Source organism: Sarcophilus harrisii, chromosome 5, assembly GCF_902635505.1.
Source record: "Sarcophilus harrisii chromosome 5, mSarHar1.11, whole genome shotgun sequence".
NCBI lineage: Eukaryota > Metazoa > Chordata > Mammalia > Dasyuromorphia > Dasyuridae > Sarcophilus > Sarcophilus harrisii.
Window position 1 is genome coordinate 48414370 of NC_045430.1, and position 25172 is coordinate 48439541.

General features: G+C 35.3%; 1 protein-coding gene across 1 annotated transcript in view; it reads right to left on the minus strand.

The window, feature by feature from the left end:
- The window catches only part of ACSS3 (acyl-CoA synthetase short chain family member 3), a 256373-nt gene extending 231646 nt beyond the window's left edge, over positions 1-24727 (minus strand). Inside the window, exon 1 of the mRNA XM_031938566.1 lies at positions 24130-24727. Coding sequence (XP_031794426.1) covers positions 24130-24458 — 329 coding nt within the window. The 5' untranslated portion in view covers positions 24459-24727. The remainder of the gene's footprint in view (positions 1-24129) is intronic.
- Between the last annotated feature and the right edge of the window lie 445 nt (positions 24728-25172).

A 25172-nucleotide genomic window follows, 5' to 3' on the forward strand; every position in this document is an offset into this window, starting at 1 on the left:
AATGGAAAATTAAGAAAGGATCAAATTCATATATATATATGTATATATATATATGAATATATATGCTAACTAGAAAATTATACAGTTGCATGAATGGGGGTGGGTGAAGGGCTGGGACAAGCCACTCCCAGGAGATAGCAAAAAGAACTTCCCTCCATTCCTCTCACATACCACCTAGGAAGTGAGAGATCACAGTCTATTTCTCATAGTTCATTGATTACAAGGTTTTCTAAGTATATAACCAACACTGCTATTCAGTCCTATTCTCTTTTGTGTGATACCCCAAAGATTCAGCAATTCTTTTGGACAGAAAAACAAGATGTGGAGAACCCCAAAACTAGATTTTCTGAATACTTACTAAAGCCCATCTCTAAGTCTTTCAGAAAGAGAATATTTGAAGAGCCTGTATTTTCAAATGGGATTTTATAATAGTAAAAATAGTTTACATAATAATAAAAATAGCTAGATAAAACATTTTATAAAGCACTAACTGTATGCTAGTTACTGTGTGCCAATAACTAGAAATATAAATATAAAAAAACAAGACCATTCCTACCCTCAGGAAATTTACATTCTAAGAGGAAAAGAAAACACATGAAAGTGAACTGGAAAATGAAGAGGGAGGTTTAGAGCAGAGCAAGACTTCAGATGAAAAGACAGAGATATCCAAATAGTAATTAAGAAAGTGAACTGGGAAACGGAGAGGGAGATTTAGAGCACAATAAGACTTCAAATGAAAAGATAGAGATATCCAAATAGTAACTAAGTTAAGTGAGTAATACTATCTATAATAATAATGATAATATATACATGTATATCTATATATACATATATAGATATAAATGTGTATGTATGTATATATATATGTATATATATATATATATATACATATATACATATATGTGTATTTACTTGTTTAACATTTCAAAGCTCCTTACATGCATTATGCCCTTTGATCCTCATACTAACCCTATAAGGCAGGGTATAGTTAACCCCATTTTACACATGAGAAATCTGGGACTTAGGGAAGTTAGGTGACTTGCTCAGGTGGATAGTACTCTGTCCATTAGGCCAATGTATTTATCTCACCAAAGCCTGAACTTTATACTAGTAAAGGTGAATACCACCAAAAGGGTACATCTTTGATGAAAGCAGCACCGGATAATGGAGAATGCCCTGGCTGAGATGAGGGGAGAGGTGGTCATCAACTTTTTTTTCCTTTGGCCCTTGTGGCATTCTGATGAAGCCTATGACCCCTTCTAAGAATGATCTTTTTAAATGTATCAAACAAATCACATAGGGTTACAAAGGATATTAGTTATACAAGAATACAGTTAGAAGAAATTTCTTTTCAATTTTTTAACATCCATTTTTAAATTTTCACTTTTGAATTTTCTCCTTCTTTCCCTATTACCCACTGAGAAGACAAGCAATAGGATAGCCATTTATGTAAAGTTATGTAAGACATTTCCACATTAGTCATACTGGAAAAAATAAAAATAAAATGAAGAAAAATATGCTTCATGTCTAAGGGAGAAGGCAGAGGAGAGAGGGAGAAAAACTTGAAGCACAAGGATTTCCAAAGGTGAATGTTTGATAAGATAGTTATCTTTGCATGTATTTTTTGGGGAAAAAATGTTTTTAAGTTGTTTAAATCTGAAAAAAAAAAAATTATACTTCAATCTACATTAGAGTCCCCTTCCGTTTTCTCTCCAGAAATGGATAGCATTTTTCATTATGTGTCTTTTGGAATTGTCTTGAATCATTATGTTGATCAGGATACCTAAGGCCTTCACAGTTACCAGAACTTTTAAAACAAAATCGTGGACTCTCTGGACCTAAGTTCGAACTCTACCTCTGGTATTTATTATCTGAATGACAAGAAAAAATCACCCTTATCTTCCATTTCCTTATGCATACAAAGGGAGTTGGAAGAGATGGTCTCTTACCTCCCTTCTAACACCAAATCTGCATCTACGAGCCTATGACCCTCATGTGGTTGTTGTTGATTTTTCTTTATTCTACAAAAAGACCATAGCATCAGGAAGTGATGCCATCATGCAAGTGAATTGGATTTAAATAAGGGAGGAATGTGTAAGCTCATCTGCCTGACTTTCTGCTCCAGAGCCATCTGAATCAAGACCATTAGAAACGGTCCTCAATGCGCTGGGAGACCTTAGGTGTTTTTTTTGTTTGTTTTTGTTTTTGTTTTTTTTTTTGTTTTTTAACAATACTAAGAATACTGGACTTGGGCAGCTAGGTGGGGCAGTGGATAAAGTGCTGGGCCTGGAATGAGGAAGACTCTTCTTTGTGAATTCAAACCTATTCTCAGACATTTATTAGCTCTGTGACCCTGGCAAAGTCATTTATCTCTACCTCAGTAGAGGTAGAGATACTCATCAGTAAAATGAACTAAAGAAGGAAATAACAAACTACTTTAGTATCTTTGCCCAAGAAAACCTCAAATGAGGCCACAAAGAGTCAGGTGCAACTGAAAGTGATTAAACAAAAACTATTGGTTTTAAATTTTTTAGCAGTCATTTAAGAAGCAGAGAAAGACAAATCTTCATCTTCATCTTCAAGACAAATTCCTCACTTTATAATATCATAACTCTATCTTCAATAAAGCTACTAGATATAGTAGAAATTGTAAGGAACCCAAATGAATGAAGTGTCCAAGTTTCACAACTGATTTTCTATGGTCAAACATTCATTTGTTAAAGAGCCAAAGTTCTCTGAAGAAAGGAAGGTCTTTCTACTTACAAAATTGCCAAAAGTTTCTTTCAGAAAACATAAAAGAAACATCATTTATTAAGTGTGAACTATATAAATAGGACTTTGCCCTTCCTTAAGGGAGGAACAAAATTTAGATAGTACCTTGGCTTCCACAGTAATCATAAGACACCTGCTTAACACTTAACACTTTGGGATGTGTTTGATCTATTTATCACAAACTACTGTGCATTATGCCTAGATGAGGCCTAAGGGGGAAAGTAACATCATTGACAAGGTAAGATTAAGAAGGACTTCATGGAAGAAATGGTATTTGAGTTGGGCAGTTGGGGATGTGATGGCTAAAGAGACTTACAGGAAAGAGATTACTGGATGTAGGTATGAGAAAGTTTTCTGTAGAATGTGTTTCAATGAAATATGAAATAAGTATGAAAGGAGAGGTTAGAGATTCTAGGGCAGGAGTTATTAAGCTTTTTGTGTGTCATGGGCTCCTTGGACAGTGTAGTGAAGCCTAGGGACCCCTTCTCACAATGATATTTTTAAATGCATAAAAATAAGAAACAAAGGAAACCATTTATGTTGAAATATACTCATCTATCTAAGCAAGTTTTTAGAGTCCATGTTAAGAACCTTCATAGAGGAACCTGAATGAGTTTGGATATTCCTCAAACATCAAGCATCCACTAAAGATTTCTAAGCAGAGAAATGTCAGAACCTTATACATACATACATACACAGACATATATATGTGTGTATGTAACTCTTGCCACAATGTCCCCAGGTTTAGATTTATATAGATCAAGTTCACCCTTGAAGGCTTCTCAACAACTATTAGACTCATTTTGCCCTAACTCAGGGAAGTCTAAGGAATATCTGAATTTAGCCATTTTCCAGTTATTTGGGGGGTGGGGGAGTAGAAGGTGATTGCTTTAGACCTCTATTTTATTCAGACCTCTGGCTTATTTCCAATTATTATTATTCAGTTGAGTCTGATTTAATACTGGTGATGATTATTACTGTAATATATAGTGAATATACTTGCTTAACTAATGTTTGATGAGTACAGGACCAAGTCCAATGTGGCTCAGATGACTCAATGGCATCAAAAATCCCCAAGCTATTTTGAACTGTATTTTTTGGCTAGGGAAATTGTCTTAGAGCAATTGGCCAACACATCTGTGAATACTTCACCAATGGGTGATCCTGCCTGCAAATTTATTCCCCAAAATATTGCCCAACATAGGACCAAAGAAAGACCCATATTTGAATATCTTCTGCCAGCTAATCTATTGCAAGCAAGAGCTAATGATTCTCCTGGAAGGTCAAGATATTTATCTATCAACCAATGAGACTATATATATATATATATATTTACTTTGTGTCTTCTGTATCATCTGGGTATCAAGTACTATAAAATTAAGGCCTCAAAAAAAGGACAGTATCTAAAATTATGAGGAAAATTTGAGATCTACTTCATTATAGGGGCCAAAAGAATTTTTAATAAAGTGCTATAGTCTTGGAGCTCTGCCTCTGTCTCTTTTATTATAGTCTATAGACTGGACAATTTTGGACCCCAGTTTCCCTGCAAGCATCAGGCCAAAAATAAGTATCTAGATATAGAAAAAAAAATTTTAAAGGACCTGAAAATAACAGGTGGAAAAAATACTAAGATCCAAGTACACTAAACAAGGAAATACTTATTTTTGCTTTCCTGATAAAAACCTTTCCTTTCCTACTCTCATCAAACATAGACACATAGAAATTTCAATCACAAACCCAAGAAAACTCCCAGTACACACTAGTCACATCTCTGCTTCCTGTATTTCCAGTGGGTAATTCTCCCAGTTGCATTCTTTTTTCCCCTTATTTTCCTCATCTGACATTCTCCCTTGAATCATATCCCTAGCAACTTCAAGTTATACATCTCTGCAGCACTTTACATATTACTTTTAGCATCTCATTTCCTTCAGTTTCTCCTTCCACTAATAAATTTCTCAGTCTTCAGGGGTTTTTTTATTTATTATAATAACTTTTTATTGACAGAACCCATGCCAGGGTAATTTTTTACATTATCCCTTGCACTCACTTCTGTTCCGATTTTTCCCCTCTCTCCCTCCACCCCCTCCCCTAGATGGCAAGCAGTCCTATATATGTTGAATATGTATTAGTATATCCTAGATACAATATATGTGTGCAGAACCAAACAGTTTTCTTGTTGCACAGGGAGAATTGGATTCGGAAGGTAAAAATAACTCAGGAGGAAAAACAAAAATGCAAACAGTTTACATTCATTTCCCAGTGTTCTTTCTTTGGGTGTAGCTGCTTCTGTCCATCATTGATCAATTGAAACTGAATTAGGTCTCTTTGTCAATGAAATCCACTTCCATCAGAATACATCTTCATACATTATCGTTGTTGATATATATAATTATCTCCTGGTTCTGCTCATTTCACTTAGCATCAGTTCATGTAAGTCTCTCCAAGCCTCTCTGTATTCATCCTGCTGATCATTTCTTACAGAACAATAATATTCCATAACATTCATATACCACAATTTACCCAACCATTCTCCAATTGATGGGCATCCATTCATTTTCCAGTTTCTAGCTACTACAAACAGGACTGCCACAAACATTTTGACACATACAGGTCCCTTTCCCTTCTTTAGTATCTTCTTGGGGTATAAGCCCAGTAGTAGTACTTCTGGGTCAAAGGGGATGCATAGTTTGATAACTTTTTGGGCATAATTCCAGATTGCTCCCCAGAATGGCTGGATTCGTTCACAACTCCACCAACAATGCATCAGTGTCCCAGTTTTCCCACATCCCCTCCAACAATCATCATTATTTTTTCCTGTCATCTTAGCCTTCAGGTTGCAGCAGATTCATACCCTATTCTTGCTTCTACCCTGGCCCTCAAGGAACTGGCCTTTGCCTCCCATGGTTATGATCTAATGTCCTTCCTCCTCCTCCTTCTTGTGACTCCAATTCTAACAGAAACCCTGCTCCTGACTTTTTTAATGCACCTGAATACTAAGGTTGTAGGGGAAGGGAGGGGTTTGCCTCCTCTGAATGGGAGGGACAAAATAATTTCTGACTCCCTTAAAAGCTGTTAGAATTCTTTCAGCATTTCTTTCTACATATATCCACTAGAGCCAAAGGAAATAATCCTGGCAGCAATATAAAGGATGGTTTGGAGGGTAAGGAACAGAGGTAAAAAAGAAATGCTAAAAAGATACTTCAATAGCTCAGGTATTAGATGCTAATAAGATAGTACAGCGAGTATAGAAAAAGAATGAATGTTTTATGCTTTTTGTTTATTTAAGAATATATCTCCCAATCTCACTAAGGTTAGAAATATAGCAGTCACTTCCTAGCTCAAGCTCTTCTCTAATTGGATCAGAAGCTTAAAATAATTCCATTTCTGAACTGGAATTCATTTTGTTAAAGATAGAAGTTGGAGTTATAAAAATGAATAAGATTTCGTAAAGGGAGAAGAGAAAGAAGGATATATACTTGAGGGACATTAGCATAGAGGGATTGAAAAGAAAATGAAGGGCAAAGAGAAGTAGGGTAAGTCAACTTGGTAAAAGCTTAAAAGTTAAAAGAGAGTTAAAAGGAATATGGGAGTGAGATGGCAAGAGAATTGTCATCTAAAATGTATCATAGCTAAAATGACAGAGAAAAGGCAGGGACTTGTCTGAGCTCTCCTCTAAATCCCTTCAAATATCTATAATTAATGCCTTAAAACAAGTTCTACATGAACAAAATCCACAAAAAGACAGAGCAAAACAATTTTTCTAATCCAAGACAAGTTATAAATTCAGTACAAAAAATCTGTTGTACTGGGAGGATAGTAGAGCACATTCTAGCACAGGCCCTGCCAATACAAATCAGGCCCCAGCAAACCAAGAACAGAACATAGGGAAAATTAAATCAGTGGTGTCAGTGGTGGTTTTAAACCTCTCAATCCACAGATGGTAAAGGGATTGTGCAACTTCTCAGAAAGACAGTATAGGGATTAATTTGCCAGAACCAGAGCCAGGACTTCATTGTATTAACCATACTTGGATCTGGGTTGCAGTCCTGGATCTCAATCCCAGAGCAAGGAGGACCACTAACACAACAGAGCTTGTAGACCCATGGAAGCTAGAACTGTGGTCACAGTTCCAGAATTTTAAAAAAGTGCTTATGGTTACTCACAGACCAATGTATAATACAGGAGAGTAATAAATACATCTCTCCCTGAATCATACCACCTTGGAAGAACCAAAAATGGAGAGTTCCCTAGAATTACCTCTGACAGCAGCTGCACAAAATACCTAAAGGTTGGAGTGGTCATTTTTCCACTCCAGAAACAAAGACCCACTGTCACACAGAATTAAAAATCAAAAAAATAATCTAGAAAATGAGCAAATAGCAGAAAAAAAAACTTGATTATAGAAAGTTACAATGATGATAGGAAAGAACAAAATGCAAACTCAAAAGAAAACACAAAAGTCAAAAATTAATTGACCCCTGATATGGAAGAGCTCAAAAAGAATTTTAAAACTCAAGTAATAGAGGCAGAGGAAAAACAAGGGGAAGAAATGAGGATGATGCAAGAAATTCATATTAAAAAAGAGTCAATAATTAGAGATGCAAAAAATAATGATGAAAACTACACCTTAAAAAACAAACTAGGCCAAATGATAAAAGAAGCATACAAATCTAATAAAAATTAAAAAATCCTTAAAAATTAGAAGTGGCTGGATGGAAAAGGAGGTACAAAAGTTCAATGAAGAAACTAATTCTTAAGAAATTTTAATTAGGCAAGTGGGAGGTAATGACAAAATGAGATATCTAGAAACAACAACAACAACAAAATCAAAAGAATAATAAAAAAAAAAATAGAATGTGAAATATCTCATTGGAAAAACAATTGACCTGGATAACAGATCCAGGAGAGATAATTTCAGAATCACTAAAATGTCTAAAAGACAATTTTTAAAAAGAGCCTTGGCATTGTCTTTCAAAAATTATCAAGTAAACTACCTTGATATTTTCTAGAACCAAAGGGTAAAATGGAAATTGAACAAATCTGCTGGGGGCAAAGCCAAGAAGGTGGAGAGGATATGTTTCTTTCTGATCTTCTCTCAACTAATTAGCAATTTCAGCCTCTGAATTACTTCTAGACTGGCATAATTCACGAATATTGGGAGTGCAGCAAATTACCGCAGAAAATAATTTCGAAGATGGCCGAAAAGGTCTGCTTCAGTTGGGCATGGAGGGAGGTGGCCAAGCACAGGCAGGCCTCTATAGCACAGATGCCAGTGTGAAGACCTGGGTAGTAGTGAGATCTCCATAGAGTGATGCAGAAGACTCCCCATGAAAAGGAATCTACACCAGTGTTGGCTACTCTGCCCTGGTTGCAAGCACATTTAGGGTTAAATATCTAACACCAACAAAAAAGATAAATAGTGAACCCCAAAAGGCCAGAGTCTCACAGAACCTGGCCATGCCCACCCAACACCAGCACTGAGTCAGCATGATTCCAGGCAGCAGCAGCTTTGCTGCTTGTAGAGGAAGCTTGGAAAACCTCCCTTGCCCTAAAAGCAGATCCTAATTTTTTTTTTTTTTTTTTTGAAAAATGAGTAAAAAGAACTCTAACTATAAACAGTTTTTATGGTGAAAGCAAAGAACAACTTTCAAACCCTGAGGAGACTAAAAGTAGATTTTCTCCAGATGAAGCCACAAAAGATCCCCATAACACAAGATGGAAGAAATTAAAAAAGATCTTAAAAGAAAGCTATAAGAAAAATGGGGAAGGGAAAGGAAAAGTTTGTAGGAGGGTTTGGAAAGAGCATCTAACTCATTAAAAAATAGATTTGACAAAAAGGAAAAAGAAAACAGCTCCATGAAAAACAGAATTTGTGAAATGGAAAAAAATTCCATAGGATAAAACAACTCATTTAAAAACTCAATTGGACAAATACAAAAAGAAGTAAAAAAAGCGAATGAAGAAAATAATTCACTAAAAATCAGAACTGAACAAATGGAAATGAATGGATCAATGAGACATCAAGAATAAGTCAAGCAAAACCAAAAAAAAAAAAAAATAGAAAAAAATAGAAAATGTCTGCTTGAGAAAACAACTGAACTGGAATCTGATCTAGATCTAGGAGAGACACTCTAAAGATTATTGGATTCCCTGTAAACTATGATGGAAAAAAAAAAAAGCCTAGACACTATTTTTCAAGAAATCATCAAGGAGAACTGCCCTAATGTCATAGAATCATAAGGTAAAATAGCCATTGAAAGAATTCACCAAATACCTCCTGAAAGAGACTCCAAAATTAAAACTCCAAGGAAAATTGTGGCTAAATTTCAGAACTATTGGACGAAGGAAAAAATATTACAAGTAGTCAGAAAAAAATAATTCAAATACCAAGGAGCCACAATAAGAATTAATAAGGATCTAGCAGCTTCCTGCTAGGCTAGGGCCTGGAATCTGATATTCCAAAAGGCAAAGGAACTTTGAATGCAACCAAGAATAAACTACCCTGCTAAACTGAGCACTTTTTTTTCCAGGAAAGAAGATGGGCATTCAATAAAAGAGGTGAATTTCATTTATTTCTGATGAAAAGACGAGAGCTAAACAAACAAACAAAAAAATTGACCTCCAAATATAGGATTCAAGAGAAGCATAAAAAACAAACAAACAAAAAAAAAAACCCAAAACTCTTGAGAACTGTATTTCTGTTATGGGTATACATAGAGAGTGCATGTATAATTTGATTTTATTGTTATAATTTTAAAAAAAGGAACTAGAGATGGAAAGGGGATTGTACCAGAAAAAGGGAAAAATGGAGGTAAAATGAGGGAAATTCCATCTCACGAAGAGGCAAAGGAAACATATTATATTTGAGGGAAAGAAACAAAGGGAATGAACATTGTGTGAATCTTATTCTTATCAAATTTGGTTCAAAGAGAAAATATTAGATATATTTGTTTTACAGAAAAACTTTTCTCACCTTATCGAAAAGTATAAGGGGAAAGGTGAAAAGGCAAGGGGTAGGCTAAATAGAAGGGAAAACAGAAATAGTAGGGTAAAGAAAGGGGGAGGGACTTTACAGGGGGAGGGCTGCTCATAAATTAAATAGTGGGGAGGAGGGAAAGGGGAAAAGGATGGGGATCCTTATTATCTGGGGATAATAAGATAATAAGATGGCAGGAAATACAGAATTAGTAGTTTTAATTGTAAATGTGAATAGGGCGAACTCTCCCATAAAGCATAAGCAGATAGCAGACTGGATTAAAAGCCAGAATCCTACAATATGTAGTTTACAAGAAACACATTTAAAGCAGTGAGATACATACAGAGTAAAGGTAAAAGGCTGGAGCAGAATCTACTATGCTTCAGGTGAAGTCAAAACAGCAAGGATAGCCATCCTGATCTTAAATCAAGCAAAAGTAAAAATTGATCTAATTAAAAGAGATAAATAAGAAAGGAAACTGTATCTTACTAAAGGGTACCATAGATAATGCGGCAATATCAATACTAAATATATATGCACCAAATAGTACAGAATGGAAATTCCTAAAGGAGAAGTTAAGAGAGGTGCAAGAAGCAATAGACAGCAAAACTATAATAGTGGGAGATCTCAAACTTCCTTTCTCAGAACTAGATGAACCAAATCACAAATAAATAAGAAAGAAGTTAAAGAGGTAAATAGAATTCTAGAAAAGTTAGTTATGATAGATCTTTGGAGAAAACGGAATGGAGACAGAAATGAGTAGACTTACTTTTCAACAGTTCATGGAACCTATACAAAAAATTGATCATATATTAGCACATAAAGTGTAGAGAGACAGAACTCTGGAGAAATATACTTGAAACAAGCTGTTAACTCAGAGGAATTGATGAGACAATGGTTATCTAGTTTATATATACTTAGTACTTAGTATGCTGATGTAACAGTTCTCTAGTTCACACATATTCAGTATGTTGTAATGATGTAATTGTAATAGGGTATATATAAACTGGGGACAGGAACTCAGACAGAAGTCAGACTAACAGGGAAGACTGCAGAGGGAAACTGGGTCAGACAATGACAAACATAGATTGTGAATGGGGAATCCAATGATTCCTGCTAGTTTTGAAGTCCTGTAGTAGTCCCATCAAAAATTTTTGTTGTTCATTAGCACATGTAGTCAGAGATGGAATCATAAAGACCTCAAAATCAAATGCAGAAAGGCAGAAATAGTAATTGCATTTTTTTCAGATATGATGCAATAAAAATTACATTCAACAAAAAGCCAGGGGAAAATAGAACAAAAAGTAACTGAAAACTAAATAATCTCATTCTAAAGAATGAATGGGTGAAACAGCAAATCATATTCACAATTAATAATTTCATCCAAGAGAATGACAATAATGAGACAACATGCTAAAATTTGTGGGATACAGCCAAAGTGGTAATAAGGAGAAATGTTATATCTCTAGAGGTTAACTTGCATAAAACAGAGAAAAAGAAGAACAATGACCTGGGCTTGCAATAAGAGCAAATTAAAAACTCCCAAATGCCAAACTTGAAATTCTAAAAATAAAAGGAGAGATTAATAGAATTGAAAGTAAAACAAAACAAAAAAATTGGATTAATAAATAAAACTAAAAGTTCATTTCATGAAAAACCAACTAAATAGATAAACATTTAGTAAATTTGATTAGAAAAATAAAAGAAGAAAATCAAATTGTTATTCTTAAAAATGAAAAGGAAAACTTTTGCACTAATGAAGAGGAAATTAGAGTAATAATTAGGAGTTACTTTGCCCAACTTTACGCCAATAAATTTGATATCCTAACTGTAATGGAGGAATACCTATAAAAATATAGATTGCCCAGATTAACAGAAGGAAGTAAATTGCTTAAATAGTCCCATTTTAGAAAAAAAAAAATAGAACAAGCTATTAATCAACTCCCTAAAAAAAAAAAATCCCCAGGACCAGATGGGTTTACATGTGAATTCTATCAAACATTTAAAGAACAATTAACTCCAATGCTATATAAACTATTTCAAAAAATAGGGAATGAAGGACTCCTACCAAATTCCTTTTATGACACAGACATGGTACTAATACCTAAACTAGGTAAGATGAAAACAGAGAAAGAAAATTATAGAACAATCTTCCTAAAGAATATTGATGCAAAAATCTTAAATAAAACATTAGCAAAGAGATTACAGAAAATAATCCCCAGGATAATACACCATGACCAAGTAGAATTTATACCAGGAATGCAGGGCTGGTTCAATTTGAGGAAAACTATTAGCATAATTGACTATATCAATAACCAAATTAACAAAAACCATATAATTATCTCAATAGAAATAGAAAGAGCATTTGATAAAATTCAACACCCATTCCTATTAAAATCACTAGAGAGTATAAGAATAAATGGACTTTTCCTTAAAATAGTCAGAAACATGTATTTAAAATCATCATTAAACATCATATGTAATGGGGATTAACTGGAACCATTCACAATGAGATCAAGGGTGAAACAAGGTTGCCCACTATCACCATTACTATTCAATGTTTTATTAGAAATGCTAGCTTTGGCAATAAGACATGGAAAATAGATTAGAGGAATTAGAGTAGGTAATGAGGAAACCAAATGATTACTCTTTGTAAATGATATGATGGTATACTTAGAGAACCCCAGAGAATCAACTAAAAAGCTATTAGAAATAATCCACAACTTTAGCAAAGTTGCAGGATACAAAATAAATCCACATAAATTATCAGCAATTTTATACATCACTAACAAAATCCAACAGCAAGAGATATAAAGAGAAATTCCATTTAAAATAACTGTTGACAGTATAAAATATTTGGGAATCTATCTGCCAAGTGAAAGTATATGAACAAAACTACAAAACACTTTCCACAGAAATAAAGTCAGATGTAAACAATTGGAAAAATATCAAGGGCTCTTGGATAGGTCGAACAAATATAATAAAGATGACAATACTATCTAAACTAATCTATTTATTTAGTGCTGTACCACTCAAACTCCCAAGAAACTATTTTACTGACCTAGAAAAAAATAACAACAAACTTCATCTGGAAGAACAAAAGGTCAAGAATTTCAAGGAAACTAATGAAAAAAAAAATTAAATGAAGGTGGATAATTTACCTCTCAGACCTGTGGAGGAGAAAGGAATTTGTGAACAAATTAGAACTAGAGATCATTATTGATCACAAAATAGATAATTTTGATTATATTAAGTTAAAAAGGTTTTGTACAAACAAAACTAATACAGATAAGATTTGAAGAGAAGCAATAAACTGGGAAAACATTTTGACATTCAAAGGTTCTGATAAAGATCTCATTTCCAAAATATATAGAGAACTGACTCAAATTTATAAGAAGAAATCAAGCCATTCTCCAATTGATAAATGGTCAAAGGATATGAACAGACAGTTTTCAGATGATGAAATTGAAACTACTTCTAGTCATATGAAAAGGTGCACCAAATCACTATTGATCAGAGAAATGCAAATTAAGATAACTCTGAGATACCACTATACACCTCTCAGATTGGCCAAGATAACAGGAAAAGATAATGACTAATGTTGGAGGGGATGTGGGAAAACTGGGACACTGATACATTTGTGGTGGAACTGTGAACAAATCCAACCATTCTGGAAAGGAATTTTGAACTACACTCAAAAAGTTGTCAAAGTGTGCATACCCTTTGATCCAGCAGTATTGCTGTGGGGTTTATATCCCAAAGAGATCTTAAAGGAGGTGAAGACTCCCACATGTGCAAAAATGTTTGTGGCAACCCTTTTTGTAGTGGCTACTGCAATTCAGTGGAAACTGAATGGATGCCCATCAATTGGAGAATGGCTGAATAAATTGAGGTATATGAATGTTATGGAATATTATTGTTCTGTAAGAAATGACAAACAGGATGATTTCAGAGAATCCAGGAGAGACTTACATGAATTGATGCTAAGTGAAATGAGCAGAACTAGGAGATCATTATACATGGCAACAACAAGACTATACTATCGTATATACATTCTGATGGACTTGGCTCTCTTCAACAAGGAGATGATTCAAACCACTTCCAATTGTTCAGTAATGAAGAGAGCTATCTACACCCAGAGAAAGGACTATGGGAACTGAGTGTCAACCACAACATAGCATTTTCATTCTTTGTTATTATTTGCTTGCATTTTTGTTTTCCTTCTCAAGTTTTTTTTTTTCTGTCTAGATCTGATTTTTCTTGTTCAAGAAGATAGCTGTATAAATATGTATACATATATTGGATTTAACATATATTTTAACATATTTAACATGTATTGGACTACTTGCCATCTAGGAAAGGGGGTAGGGTGAAGGAGGGAAAAATTTGGAACAGAAGGAAATATGTTTAGAAGAATTGCACATGTTTAGCCTATATTGAATTACTTGCTATCTAGAGGAGGGGGGAAATGGGGAGGAAAGGAGAAAAATTGGAACACAAGGTTTTGAAAAGGTGAATGTTGCAAACTATTTTTACATGGATTTTGAAAAATAAAAAGCTCTAATAAAAAATAAAACTAAAATAGTTAAAAGGGGAAAAAAGAAATGAAAAAGATGAAAAGACTTATATGAATTGATGCAAAGTGAAATGAGATAAACCAGGAAAACATTGTACACAAAAACAGCAATATTATATAATTATTGTGAATAATTTAGCTAATCTCAATAACACAATGATCTAAAACAATTATGAAGGATTTATGAAGAAAAGTGATATCTATCTCCAGAGAAAGAACTGGTGGAGGCCTGGATGCAGATTGAAGATATGCTTTCTTTATTTTCTTGTTTGTTTTTGTTCTGGTTTTTTTTTTTCACAGCATGACTTACATGGAAGTGTGGTTTTTTTTTTAATTTTTGTTTATTTTTTCATTATTTGTATTTTTCTTTTACTTTCAAATTATATAATAACAAATATCAGTTCAAGAAAATGTTTGTGTATGTGTGTGTGTGTATATACATATAGATAGATATGTGTGTATATATAGATATAGGTATAATAAATAGAAGAAATTATATTTATGAGTATCCATCTTTACTTCCTTGTAAATTGTTATTTTATTCTCTGCTGCACACTTTTTTTATTTTATTCTTTTCCCCCCTTTCATCTCCCTACTACCCCCAAAGCAGAACTATAGTTAAGAAAGGATATATTTATATATACATATGTAGATATATACATACATATACATACATGCACACATTTTTCCTATGCCTGTGATCCCTTTGCTGTAATTCTGCTCTTAACTTGTCTTTCTATTACTTAACCTCTCCCCACTCATGTTTTCTTCCCTCATCCTCTGCTTCCTTATCTGCCTATCCCTACCCTTTTATTTCTTAATAGATTTTGGAGGGTGCCATACCCTTCGTGGTATATATATATATAAAATGTTTCTTATTTAATCCAACATTAAAGTGAGTAGGTTTTCAGACCAATGAACCCTCCACTTCCCTCTAATGCCTTTTGGTCTATTCTTTCTCTCTCCCAATCTTTCTTTTGCACTGTTGTATTGTTGATGTTAATCTTAAACATATGTTATAAATATCCCATGTTTAAAAAAAAAATTTATCCATGTTGAGTTCCTCAAAATTGATCTTTGATTTTGGCTCTAAAATTTTCTATTAAATTTAAGTTTGGTTAATAGAAAATCCTAAAAATCTGCAATTTTGTTGAATGTTCATTTTTTTCTGTTCAGTATTATAGATAATTTTGCCAGATATATTTTTGGCCTCAGGCCTAGTTCTTTTGATTGTTGATAATATAATTACAGGACCTGCTGTCTTTCATTGTGGCTGCTGACAAGTCTTGCACAATTCTAATAATAGCTTCAGCATATTTGAATTGTTTTTTCCTTGTTGCTTGGTAAATTTTCTTTTTGATCTGGGGGTTTAGAAATTTGGCAATAATGTTTCTGTGTATTTTCCACAAAGGAACTTGTTGAGGTAGTGATCAGTGGATTTTTTCAATTTCTACTTCCCCCTTATATTCTATCATTCCAATTTTCTTGGATTATTTCTTACATTATTGTGTCAAGGTCCCTTTTTTGGTCACAACTTTCAGACAGTTTCTCTTCTTAATCTGTTCTATGGATCTGTTGTTTTTCGTATAAGATGTTTCACATTCTGTTCTATTTTTTCATTCTTTATAATCTGTTTTGTTATTTCTTAGTCTCTCATAACTTCACTGGTTTTCCCTTGCATAAGTCTAATTTTCAAAATGTTATTTTCATTGTTGAGACTCTCTTATCTCCTGTTCTAGTTGGTTAACTTCCCCCTCCCTCCCAGAATCTTGCTTTTCTTGGATGGTATATATGTGTGTGTGTATATATATATATATATATATATATGTATATATATATATATATATATATATATATATATACATATATATATATTTGTTTATTTATTTATTTATAGTTTTTCTTCAATCTCTCATTTGATTTTTAAATTCTTTTTTGAGTTCCTCCATAAACTCTCTCTGGGCAGGGAGTTATTTCACATTACTCTTTGGGTAGAAGCTTTTTTTTTTTTTTACTTTAGTGTCTTCTTCTGAAGATGAATCCTGGTCTTCCCTGTTCCTATAATATATTTCTATGGTGTAATTCTTTCTTCTTTGCCAGTTCCTTTTTCTTTTTTAATAAAAGGTATTAGCATAAACATCTCCAATCCTGGGGGAAGGAGGGAAGGGATGGTATCTCTGGCTTCACTTAAAATCTTCCCTCTCCCTAGGAACCCCAAACCAAGACTTCAATTCTCCAGTAAGGGCCCACAGTGAGCAGCATCTCTGACCTGCTCCCTCTGCACTCACTGGGTGCTGGTTCCTTCTCATCCAGAACAGCATCCTGAAGCACAACTGTGCCTGATGTTCCTAAGAAGTGGAGATTCCTTCAGTCTTCCTGTACTCATACTCCAACTCCACAAACAGTTCAAGAGATGAAATTTCTGTGTTTCCTGCTGAGGAAGTCACACCCAGCTCACCCCAGGGCTCCTTACTTGACATTTCACCAAGTTAACTGCAGCCCAGAGGTATTTGCAGGTCACTAGGGTGACCTAGTGATCCAGCCCTGGGTTTTTTCTTCAGATCCTCTTGCTTCTTCTCCAAGTCTTCTTGATTTTTCTTGAGTCTATGTTCACCCTGAGGCACAAGTTTATTCTATTTATGGGGAAAATTAAGAGAGCTTGAAATTTATCAACCTACTCTGCCATCTTCCCAAAATCCTCCAGGAAGTATGTTTTGCATGACTAAACATATATAATCTATAACAAATTCCTTGTCTTTTCCATGGAGTAATGTGGGCAGGAAAGGGAGGAATTTGGAACCCAAAAATTTGGGGGGAAATGTTAAAATTGTTTTTTGTAATTTTTGCAAAATTATTTTTGTTAAGAAAATAGATATATTTTTCTAAATAAAAAGGTCATTATCAACCTTTATAAAATCAATTTCAAGGGAGAGGGAATGATAAAAGGCTAGTTGGAAAGGGTTGAAAAGAGAGAAGTAATTAAAACAAGAAGTATAAAGCATATTCCCTACTCTACTTTCACTGAACTTCATCTTCTCAATATAGCATCCACTCTATATCCTGTTCTGATTGTAAATTTCCTTATGTGAGAGTTCTAAAGAGATTTATGTATCTATTTTCTAAAAGTTACTTTACTAGGCAGGAGGTGCACTAGACAGAGGGGTATGCAATATTTGCTTAAAGGAGTCAAAAGAGAGCCTCTAGTGATCTAGTCTTGCTCATTCACAGAAACCTTTGTTGGTATTCCCTGTTAACTTGTTGGCATGCCCACCTCCCCCAAATTGGACCAAACTGGTTTTTCAGTCAACTGTTCCTGCAAAATATCCTGCTTCTTGTCCTACTTGTTCCTAAGAAAGACTGTCCATTCTTTTCCCCATCTCTTCCTTTAACCTCCCATTTGTGATTTTCCAGCATTAATCTATGTTGCCTCTCCTGAGGTATAGGTTCCTTTGTACTGGGGTGCCTCGACACTAGTGTCTGATTTTCCTTCTAATAAAACTTTTCTGCACTCCTCTGAATTTTGTGAGAAGTCACCCAGTTGACATTACTTTGCCCCAACCATGTCCATTTCACTCCCAACTAAACTTCCTCTCCTTCTTGACATCAGTTTTGTCCCTCACCAGCTTCTAATTCCTCCCCTCTAAGGGCTGTGTTCCTCCATTAAAAAAATAAGCTCCATGAAGGCAGGGACTCTCCTGGATGATCTTATTTATATATCTTTAATATTCAGCACAGTGCCTGGGAGAAAATCACTATTTTATCAGTCCTGTTTTGTTTTGTTTTTCGGGAAAAGGAAGGAAAAAGAGGTTTAGAAGCTAAATGAGATAAAAAGATTAAGTAAAGCTTTTTTTTTTATTATTATTATTAAACATGTTTATAGGGAAACTGCATAGACCCAAGCACAGGAAACCACCAGCAAGAAAAAGACCAAATTATGAGGAAAAGGAGGAGAACACATAAGATGCACAAGTTCAGACTCCAGTCTTGATAAGGAGTTAGGGCACCTCTTCTGCAGCAAAAGTGAAGGAAGACAGATTGGACATCGCTTCTGCTTAATTATTAGGAATTCAAATGGGGATATCAGGTCTCAATGTTGTTGCTGGGGAAGCTAGATGATATAATGAAGAAGAGTACCCAGATTTGCGTCAGGAAGACCTGAGTTCAAATTTGGCTTTAGACTCATATCAAGTTGCTTTGTGACCTTGGGAAGTCAATTAATCCTTTTTGCCTTAGTTTCCTCATCTGTAAAAGGAGTAAAAGAAGAAAATAGGTGACTACTCCAGTATCTTTGCTAAGAAAATTCCAAGTTGGGTCACAAAGAGTTGGACACAATTAGAATGACTGAACAACAACAACAAAACAAAACCCCAAACCTTCTATTTTACTAAGCTAGGACCTAGGAGTTAGGACACATCTTCTGAGCAAAAATGAAAGGCAAACAGACTTAGCATTGTACAATACCTGAGTAGTTATTAGGAATTCACATGTGGAGATTTGGTAGCAAAACTAAGTAAAATAGGAGGCTTGCTTACTTGAGATTAAAAGTAGGGTGAGATATTAGAGATAAGAGAAACAAGAAAAGTTTTGGAGCAGTCACTATTGGGAATAGAGGGATATAGTCACTATAGTAAAAAGAACAGAAAATCAATAGAAGTAGAGTCAGAGTGTTATCTGGAAGTAGGTAGGTACCAGAGAAAGACTGTTGCCATGAATTTGTAGTGGAGGTAAAAAACAGTAAATCTTCATGACTTTCTCAAGCAACACCCTGATGACTCAAACAACATTTTCATCTAGGGATGCATATTTAATGGTGGTAGTTTGGAATTTTAAAATAGCAGCTAGGGAAGAACATTAAAATGGTTGACCATGTACTCAAGACTTGAGCTGAAAACAAATCAATATTGAAGGGAGATTCATGAGGAAAATTGAGGTAAGTCAAAGGACAAGAAGCCATATTCAAGGGAAAATTAGTGTTGGATGGAGGAAAATAGAAGAAGAAATATAATGAAAGAAGGCTGTAGTAAAAATGAAATTTCAAAGTTATAGATCTTAAGAGTGATATCATTTTGTGATCAAAGTGAGGCAGGTAGGGGCAACTAGGTGGCAGTGGATAAAGTAGTGGGCCTGGAATCAGAAAGACTCATCTTCCTGATTTCAAATCTAGCTTCAGACACCAGCTGTGTTGACTCTGTACAAGTCATTAACCATATTTGCCTGAGTTTCCTTATCTGTCAAATGAGCTAGTGAAGAAAATAGCAAACCTTTGTTCTATCTTTCCCAAGAAAACCTCAAATGGGGTCAGAAAAAGTTGAATCTAACTGAAAAAAATGGAACAACAGAAAAGATTTGGGGCTGAGGAGATTGAGGAATTGCTTAATCAGATTGCTACAGAGGCCATCAACATGAATAATGTGTTCTGAAGATAATGGATAGAATGGAAAAAACACAAGTTATTGAGAGGTTTGGTGAAAAAGATCTGATATTAAATGGTTGCCATTATCTGTACTTTGTATCTATTTCTCAGAAATTAAGGAATATTAAGAAAACATTTACTGAGCACTTAATACTTCTCAGTCATCATCATGCCATGATGCCTGCACTACAGCATCTATTCCAATAGGTCCTTTTTTAGGATATGTTAAAGTATCATTACTATGATTCATTTTCTATCGTTTCCCTTATTCTTTCTTGACCCCTTCTGGTTATGTATAAAAGGATATGATTTTGCTTCTTAGAATTGTGTAACTGCAAGTGTTATCCTTTCTCACTTTGAAGACGGTAGGTGAATTAATACTCCTTGTCATAGAATATATATGCATATATATTTATATGTAGCTATATAAATACATGTATTCATATATATAAGCCTCCTGGCTTACTTCAATTCCCCCCCCCCCCAAATCCTACTTTTTAAAGAATATCTTTTCCAAACCCTCTTAAGTTTTTTCTTTCCTTTGTCTTATCTTTTTATTCATACTGCCTATAGATTTTGTGTGTGTGTGTGTGTGTATCCTTGTTTGCATGTTGGTGCCACCATATGATTTGGAATTCCTGTCTTTTACTTTTCCATGTATCCCCACTGCTTGATATAGGCCTTACATATAGTGGGCTTAATAAATGCTTATTGGCTGACTGACCAATACATACTTAGCTAGTACTTTCTAAACTAGAGGCATATTTTCCCTTCTTTATGCAATCTGAATTATATTTTTACATGAAAAATCCAAAAGAGGGGGTGAAAGGAAAGCAAAGGGAAATATAAATACTTCTAAAAGCTCCCAATACCTCTCTTGGGAATGGAATTTCATAAAACCTTTCTCACCAACAGGAAGTCACAACAGTAATGTATTTCTGTAAAACATCTTACAACTTTCAGCATAATATATAAAAAAATATGGAATGTTATAGCTAGAAAAGACCTTAGAGAACAGTTAAGTGATGCAAAAATAATCTCTACTATATGCTGAGCACTAAGGATACAAAAACAAACAAAAAAAAATCAAATAATCTTTACTCTCAAGGAGTTTCCATTCTATTAGCAGAGAGGTATTTGATAGAATTGTCTCATTTCACAAATAAAGACAAAGTTCCAGAGAGAGAAAATACATTGCCTAAGATTTTTACATAATTATGTAATTATGTCTTATTCTAGCCCACATCTAATCCTTCCCCCTTACCTCCCCACCCCTACTTCACAGACCAGGTAACCAAGGTCCAAAGACATCATGTTCAGTCCTATATTGACATAGTACCATTTAAGTTAATCTTCACCTTATCGAATAGATGACAAACTCTAGGATAATAGTGTTGGATTCATTATAGTGCTGCACACACAGTCTACAATGCAGTCAATATTTAGTAAAGAGTAAGGGTTCTTTTTTGTTCTTTTAAGTCTTTTAAATGTTGAGTAGGCTTTTATCAACAATCTGCATTTACTTAGGGAATTTTAGCTTAAAGAACCACTACTACAAATTAAATTTTTAGGTCAAATCTGTAGCTTGGGAAGAGGGATTCTCAAAATTAATCTAGCTCAGAGATATCAACTTGACTTCAAAACACTTCCAAGTACAGCCACAATCAGATTAAAATGTAACTGGAAAATATTCAACAAAATAAATAAATAAAATACAATATGACATAATGTTACTTTGTAGTTTAAGTCACTATCCAGCCTACAGGGTTTGTTGTTCAGTTATTTATTTTTTTTTTTGTTCTTGTTGTTTTTCAGTTGTGCCAGCCTCTTTTGTGATTCCATTTGGGGTTTTCTTGGCAAAGATACTGGAGTGGTTTGCCATTTTCTTTTCCAGTTCATTTTCAGATGAGAAGCTGAGGGAGACAGAGTGAAGTGACTTATGCTGGATCACACAGCTAATCTAGTATGTGTCTGAGGTCAAATTTGAACTCAGGAAGTTAGCTCTTTCTGACTTCAGGACACACTGTGAACTTAGACACAAAAGTTTAGCTGTCCCCATAATTGGTGAATTTGACATTAGTGGCATATTTTACAGGTAAGACCTAAAATATGCTTACAAGATCTAGAAAGAGCAACACATAATTAATGGTTGTATGGCTAGACAAGTGAACTGGTTAGGATATTTAGTTCAAGAAGTGAGGGAACCAAACACACAAGAGATTGAAAGACTGATTTCAGTTTCAGGGGCAAGTAGTCTCAGTGATGGATTATTAAGTATCTAATTTCTGATTGGGAAAAGCCATGTATTACTGTTCTGTGATCAAAAGGATTACTTAGAAGTGCTGAGTATTCTGTGCTATACTGAAGTTAGAATAGTAGTGACCTAATGTATTTTTCCATGAAACTCTCTAGAGTCATTTTAGCCCATGGGGCCTTTGATTGGCTATCAACAATATATCAACAGGTATCTCCATTTTGTGAGGTTATCGTGGGGTTTTCTTCAAGGTTGCTGCCAAGTTTTGGTTTTTTTATGGTTTTATTTTCCCAAATTGTGACTAGACATTCAAGATTCAGCTCTAATATCTTCTTCCATAACATACCACCTCAATAAGCTTAAACTGGTCAATCTCCAATCTGGTTTCATATTTAGAGATGCACTATCCTAAATCTTCCAACTGTCCCTACTCATCCTAAACATTCTTTCAAAAAAAAAAAAAAATAGACTAAGGTCCCCTGTCATCTGGGAGGATAGGAAGTCACCAGTCATCATACATATACATTCATGATATGGTAAAATCAAAATTAAGTTTGGGCAAAATCTTTGAATATAAATAAACTCAATAAATATCTCCCAACCCCTATCTCAAATTAAACCAAGTTTCTTGGTACAAATAGAGGCTGTCCCCAAAGCCTTAGTGCAGTTTGCAATTACCAGAGGTTAGTGAGTATTTGAAGAGGATTAAGAATCAAGTCTATAGGAATCTAAATGCAGGACTCTGTTGACTTTACCACCTAGTTGAAAACAGCACTAATTCTTAACATAATATATATTCTGAAAACAACACTTTATGCCAGTTCTTCAGCTTAGTGCTGGCTGCATCACATCAATAAAAAATTAAGCAATAAAATGTTAGTAAAGTCAAATCTCTTCTTTGATTCAGCAACATATGTTTTTGAGAATGACAACTTAGTCTTACACGTACTGTTTCAAGGCTGGGTCTTGGGGCCAGGAAGAACTAAGGTCAAGTTTTAACTGAGCCCTAAATTAGAGGCAAAGGCTAATCAGTATTGCTGAAAAGGATTTCCACTCTGGCTAAATCACAGGCCTGGGTTCCTTTATACAAGTGTGTGTGTGTGTGATTCATGTGTGTGTATATAAGAAAAGCTGATTAACAAAATCTTGAGCAATAATGAAGACTTAACTGATGTATCATCAAATGACTTCTACAGAAATGACAACATGTATTTGTAATAATAATAATAAAAATAGTCTCAGAAAGCTCCTTTTTATTTAAAAGACAATATATTGTCATTCATGAGCATGGGAAAATGTCAACAGCTTGATTTTAAGAAATAAAAGGAAGTCAATTATTAGGTTACTGCTTGACCTCCCAAAATAAAAACTCTCAGCTATGTCTCCTCAGGAGATCCAAATTCCTGTGCTTGTTCTGCAAGCAGCAATAGACCTCAGTTTCCTTATTTGTAAAAAAAAAAAAAAAAAAAAAAAAAAAAAGGTTCAGACTGGGTGATCCCTTATAAAGCTTTGAGCTTTTTGTGAGCCTAAAGCAGGAGCTCTTAATGATTTCTGTGTCTTGGATACTTTTGGCAGTCAGAATCCTATGTGTTTCTTCTCAGACTTTTTAAATGCATAAAATAAAAGACAGGTTATAAAGAAGTAGTTGTGAGTGAATGAACTCTTTTTCATTCACGAATACGAGAAAAAATAAGTTCATTGTTTCCAGTTTAAGACCCTGTTATGGTGATTAGGGGTGACTGAAGGGTAAAAATGAGTTAAAGGGAGTTGGGAATGTATGGGGTCAAGGAAAACTCAAGTTTAAGGCATGTCCCCATCTCTCTACCTATTTTACCTCAAAAAGAATACAACAGTGTGTGCTCTAGCACTAACCAGCGCCTTTTTATGACACAATTCCATAGGCTCCTAGATGTAGAGCTGGGAAGTGCTTCAGAAGCTTAACCCTCTGATTTTACAGATGGGGAAACTGAGGTCCAGAGACTGGCCCCCTGATCGAACCCACAGTAAGCATCAAAGGCAGAAATGAAACCCAGATCTTCCGACTCCAGGGATAGGGTTTGAGGTGACCCAGTTGTAACAGGTGACACTGATTGCACCCGCGGCGGGCTCAGGGACCGTTCCGTCTGGGAGTCACTCACCAACTTGTGGCTGGTGGGTGGCTGTTCTCCAGCGTTTTGGTCCAGGGCTTGTACCAGCTGATCTGCTCCGCGGCTTTCCCCCAGAACCTCTCGGGGTCAGACACCGAGGCCGCAAAGTGCGTCTTATACTCACTGACACCGCCGCTGGTGCCGCTGCCGGACGACAGGGAGCGGCGGCCGGCACCTACGCCGCGACTGCCCGGTGGCGCGGGGGCCAGGTAAGCGCGGCGCGGGGGGGCTGCTCCCCGAGCCGCAGCCGAGCCCTGCAGGGGGGCCCCGAGACCCCCAGCGCCCGTGACCTTTCGACACTGCAGCCAAGAGGGCTTCATCCCTGCCCCGCGTCCCAAGGTCAAAGTCCGGAGTCTGGGAAAGTGGGGAGAGGATGAGATAGTTAGTTGCCCAAGTTCCGTCTGGCCTTCACTGACGTCGGAGTAGCGAAATCTCTAGTCGGAGCTTTCACTTTGTAGGACCAGAGAGACTGACAAATTCCTAAAGTTGGGTGGTTTTGTTTTGTTGGGAGATTGGGGGGAGGACCTGGAGCGTGGCAGACTGGATCCTGAAGTTGGTGAGAAAAGCTGAGCTGGATCCAAGAAGGAAGAAACAGGTTTTTGGTTTTTTGTTTTTTTTTTAAATTTGTAACTTTTCAAATACATTTTATTATTCATTGATAATATTGACACCTTTTGTTTTCGTAGCATCTCTCCTGCATTCACCCTCTGGGTTCCTCCACAATGGAAGTGAATTTTACTTTGTAACAAAATAGTTAAGTGAAAATAAACGGATACTGTGACCCATGTATTGCAACATTCTGCCAGCTGGAAATACTTGAGATGAATCTGTTAAAATATGAATTCCAATGCAAAGCCTCAAAAGAAATTTGAAACTATTCTCTTCCATGCAGATTCCCCAGATTTTGAAAATAAAACAAACAATATAAAACTTCCCCAGCTGTACAGGGCAGAAGTCAGTGGCCAGGATTGCGTCCATAAATTGAATTTTCAACAATGAAAAGAAAAATTAAACTATGGGAAGGGTTGGCTACT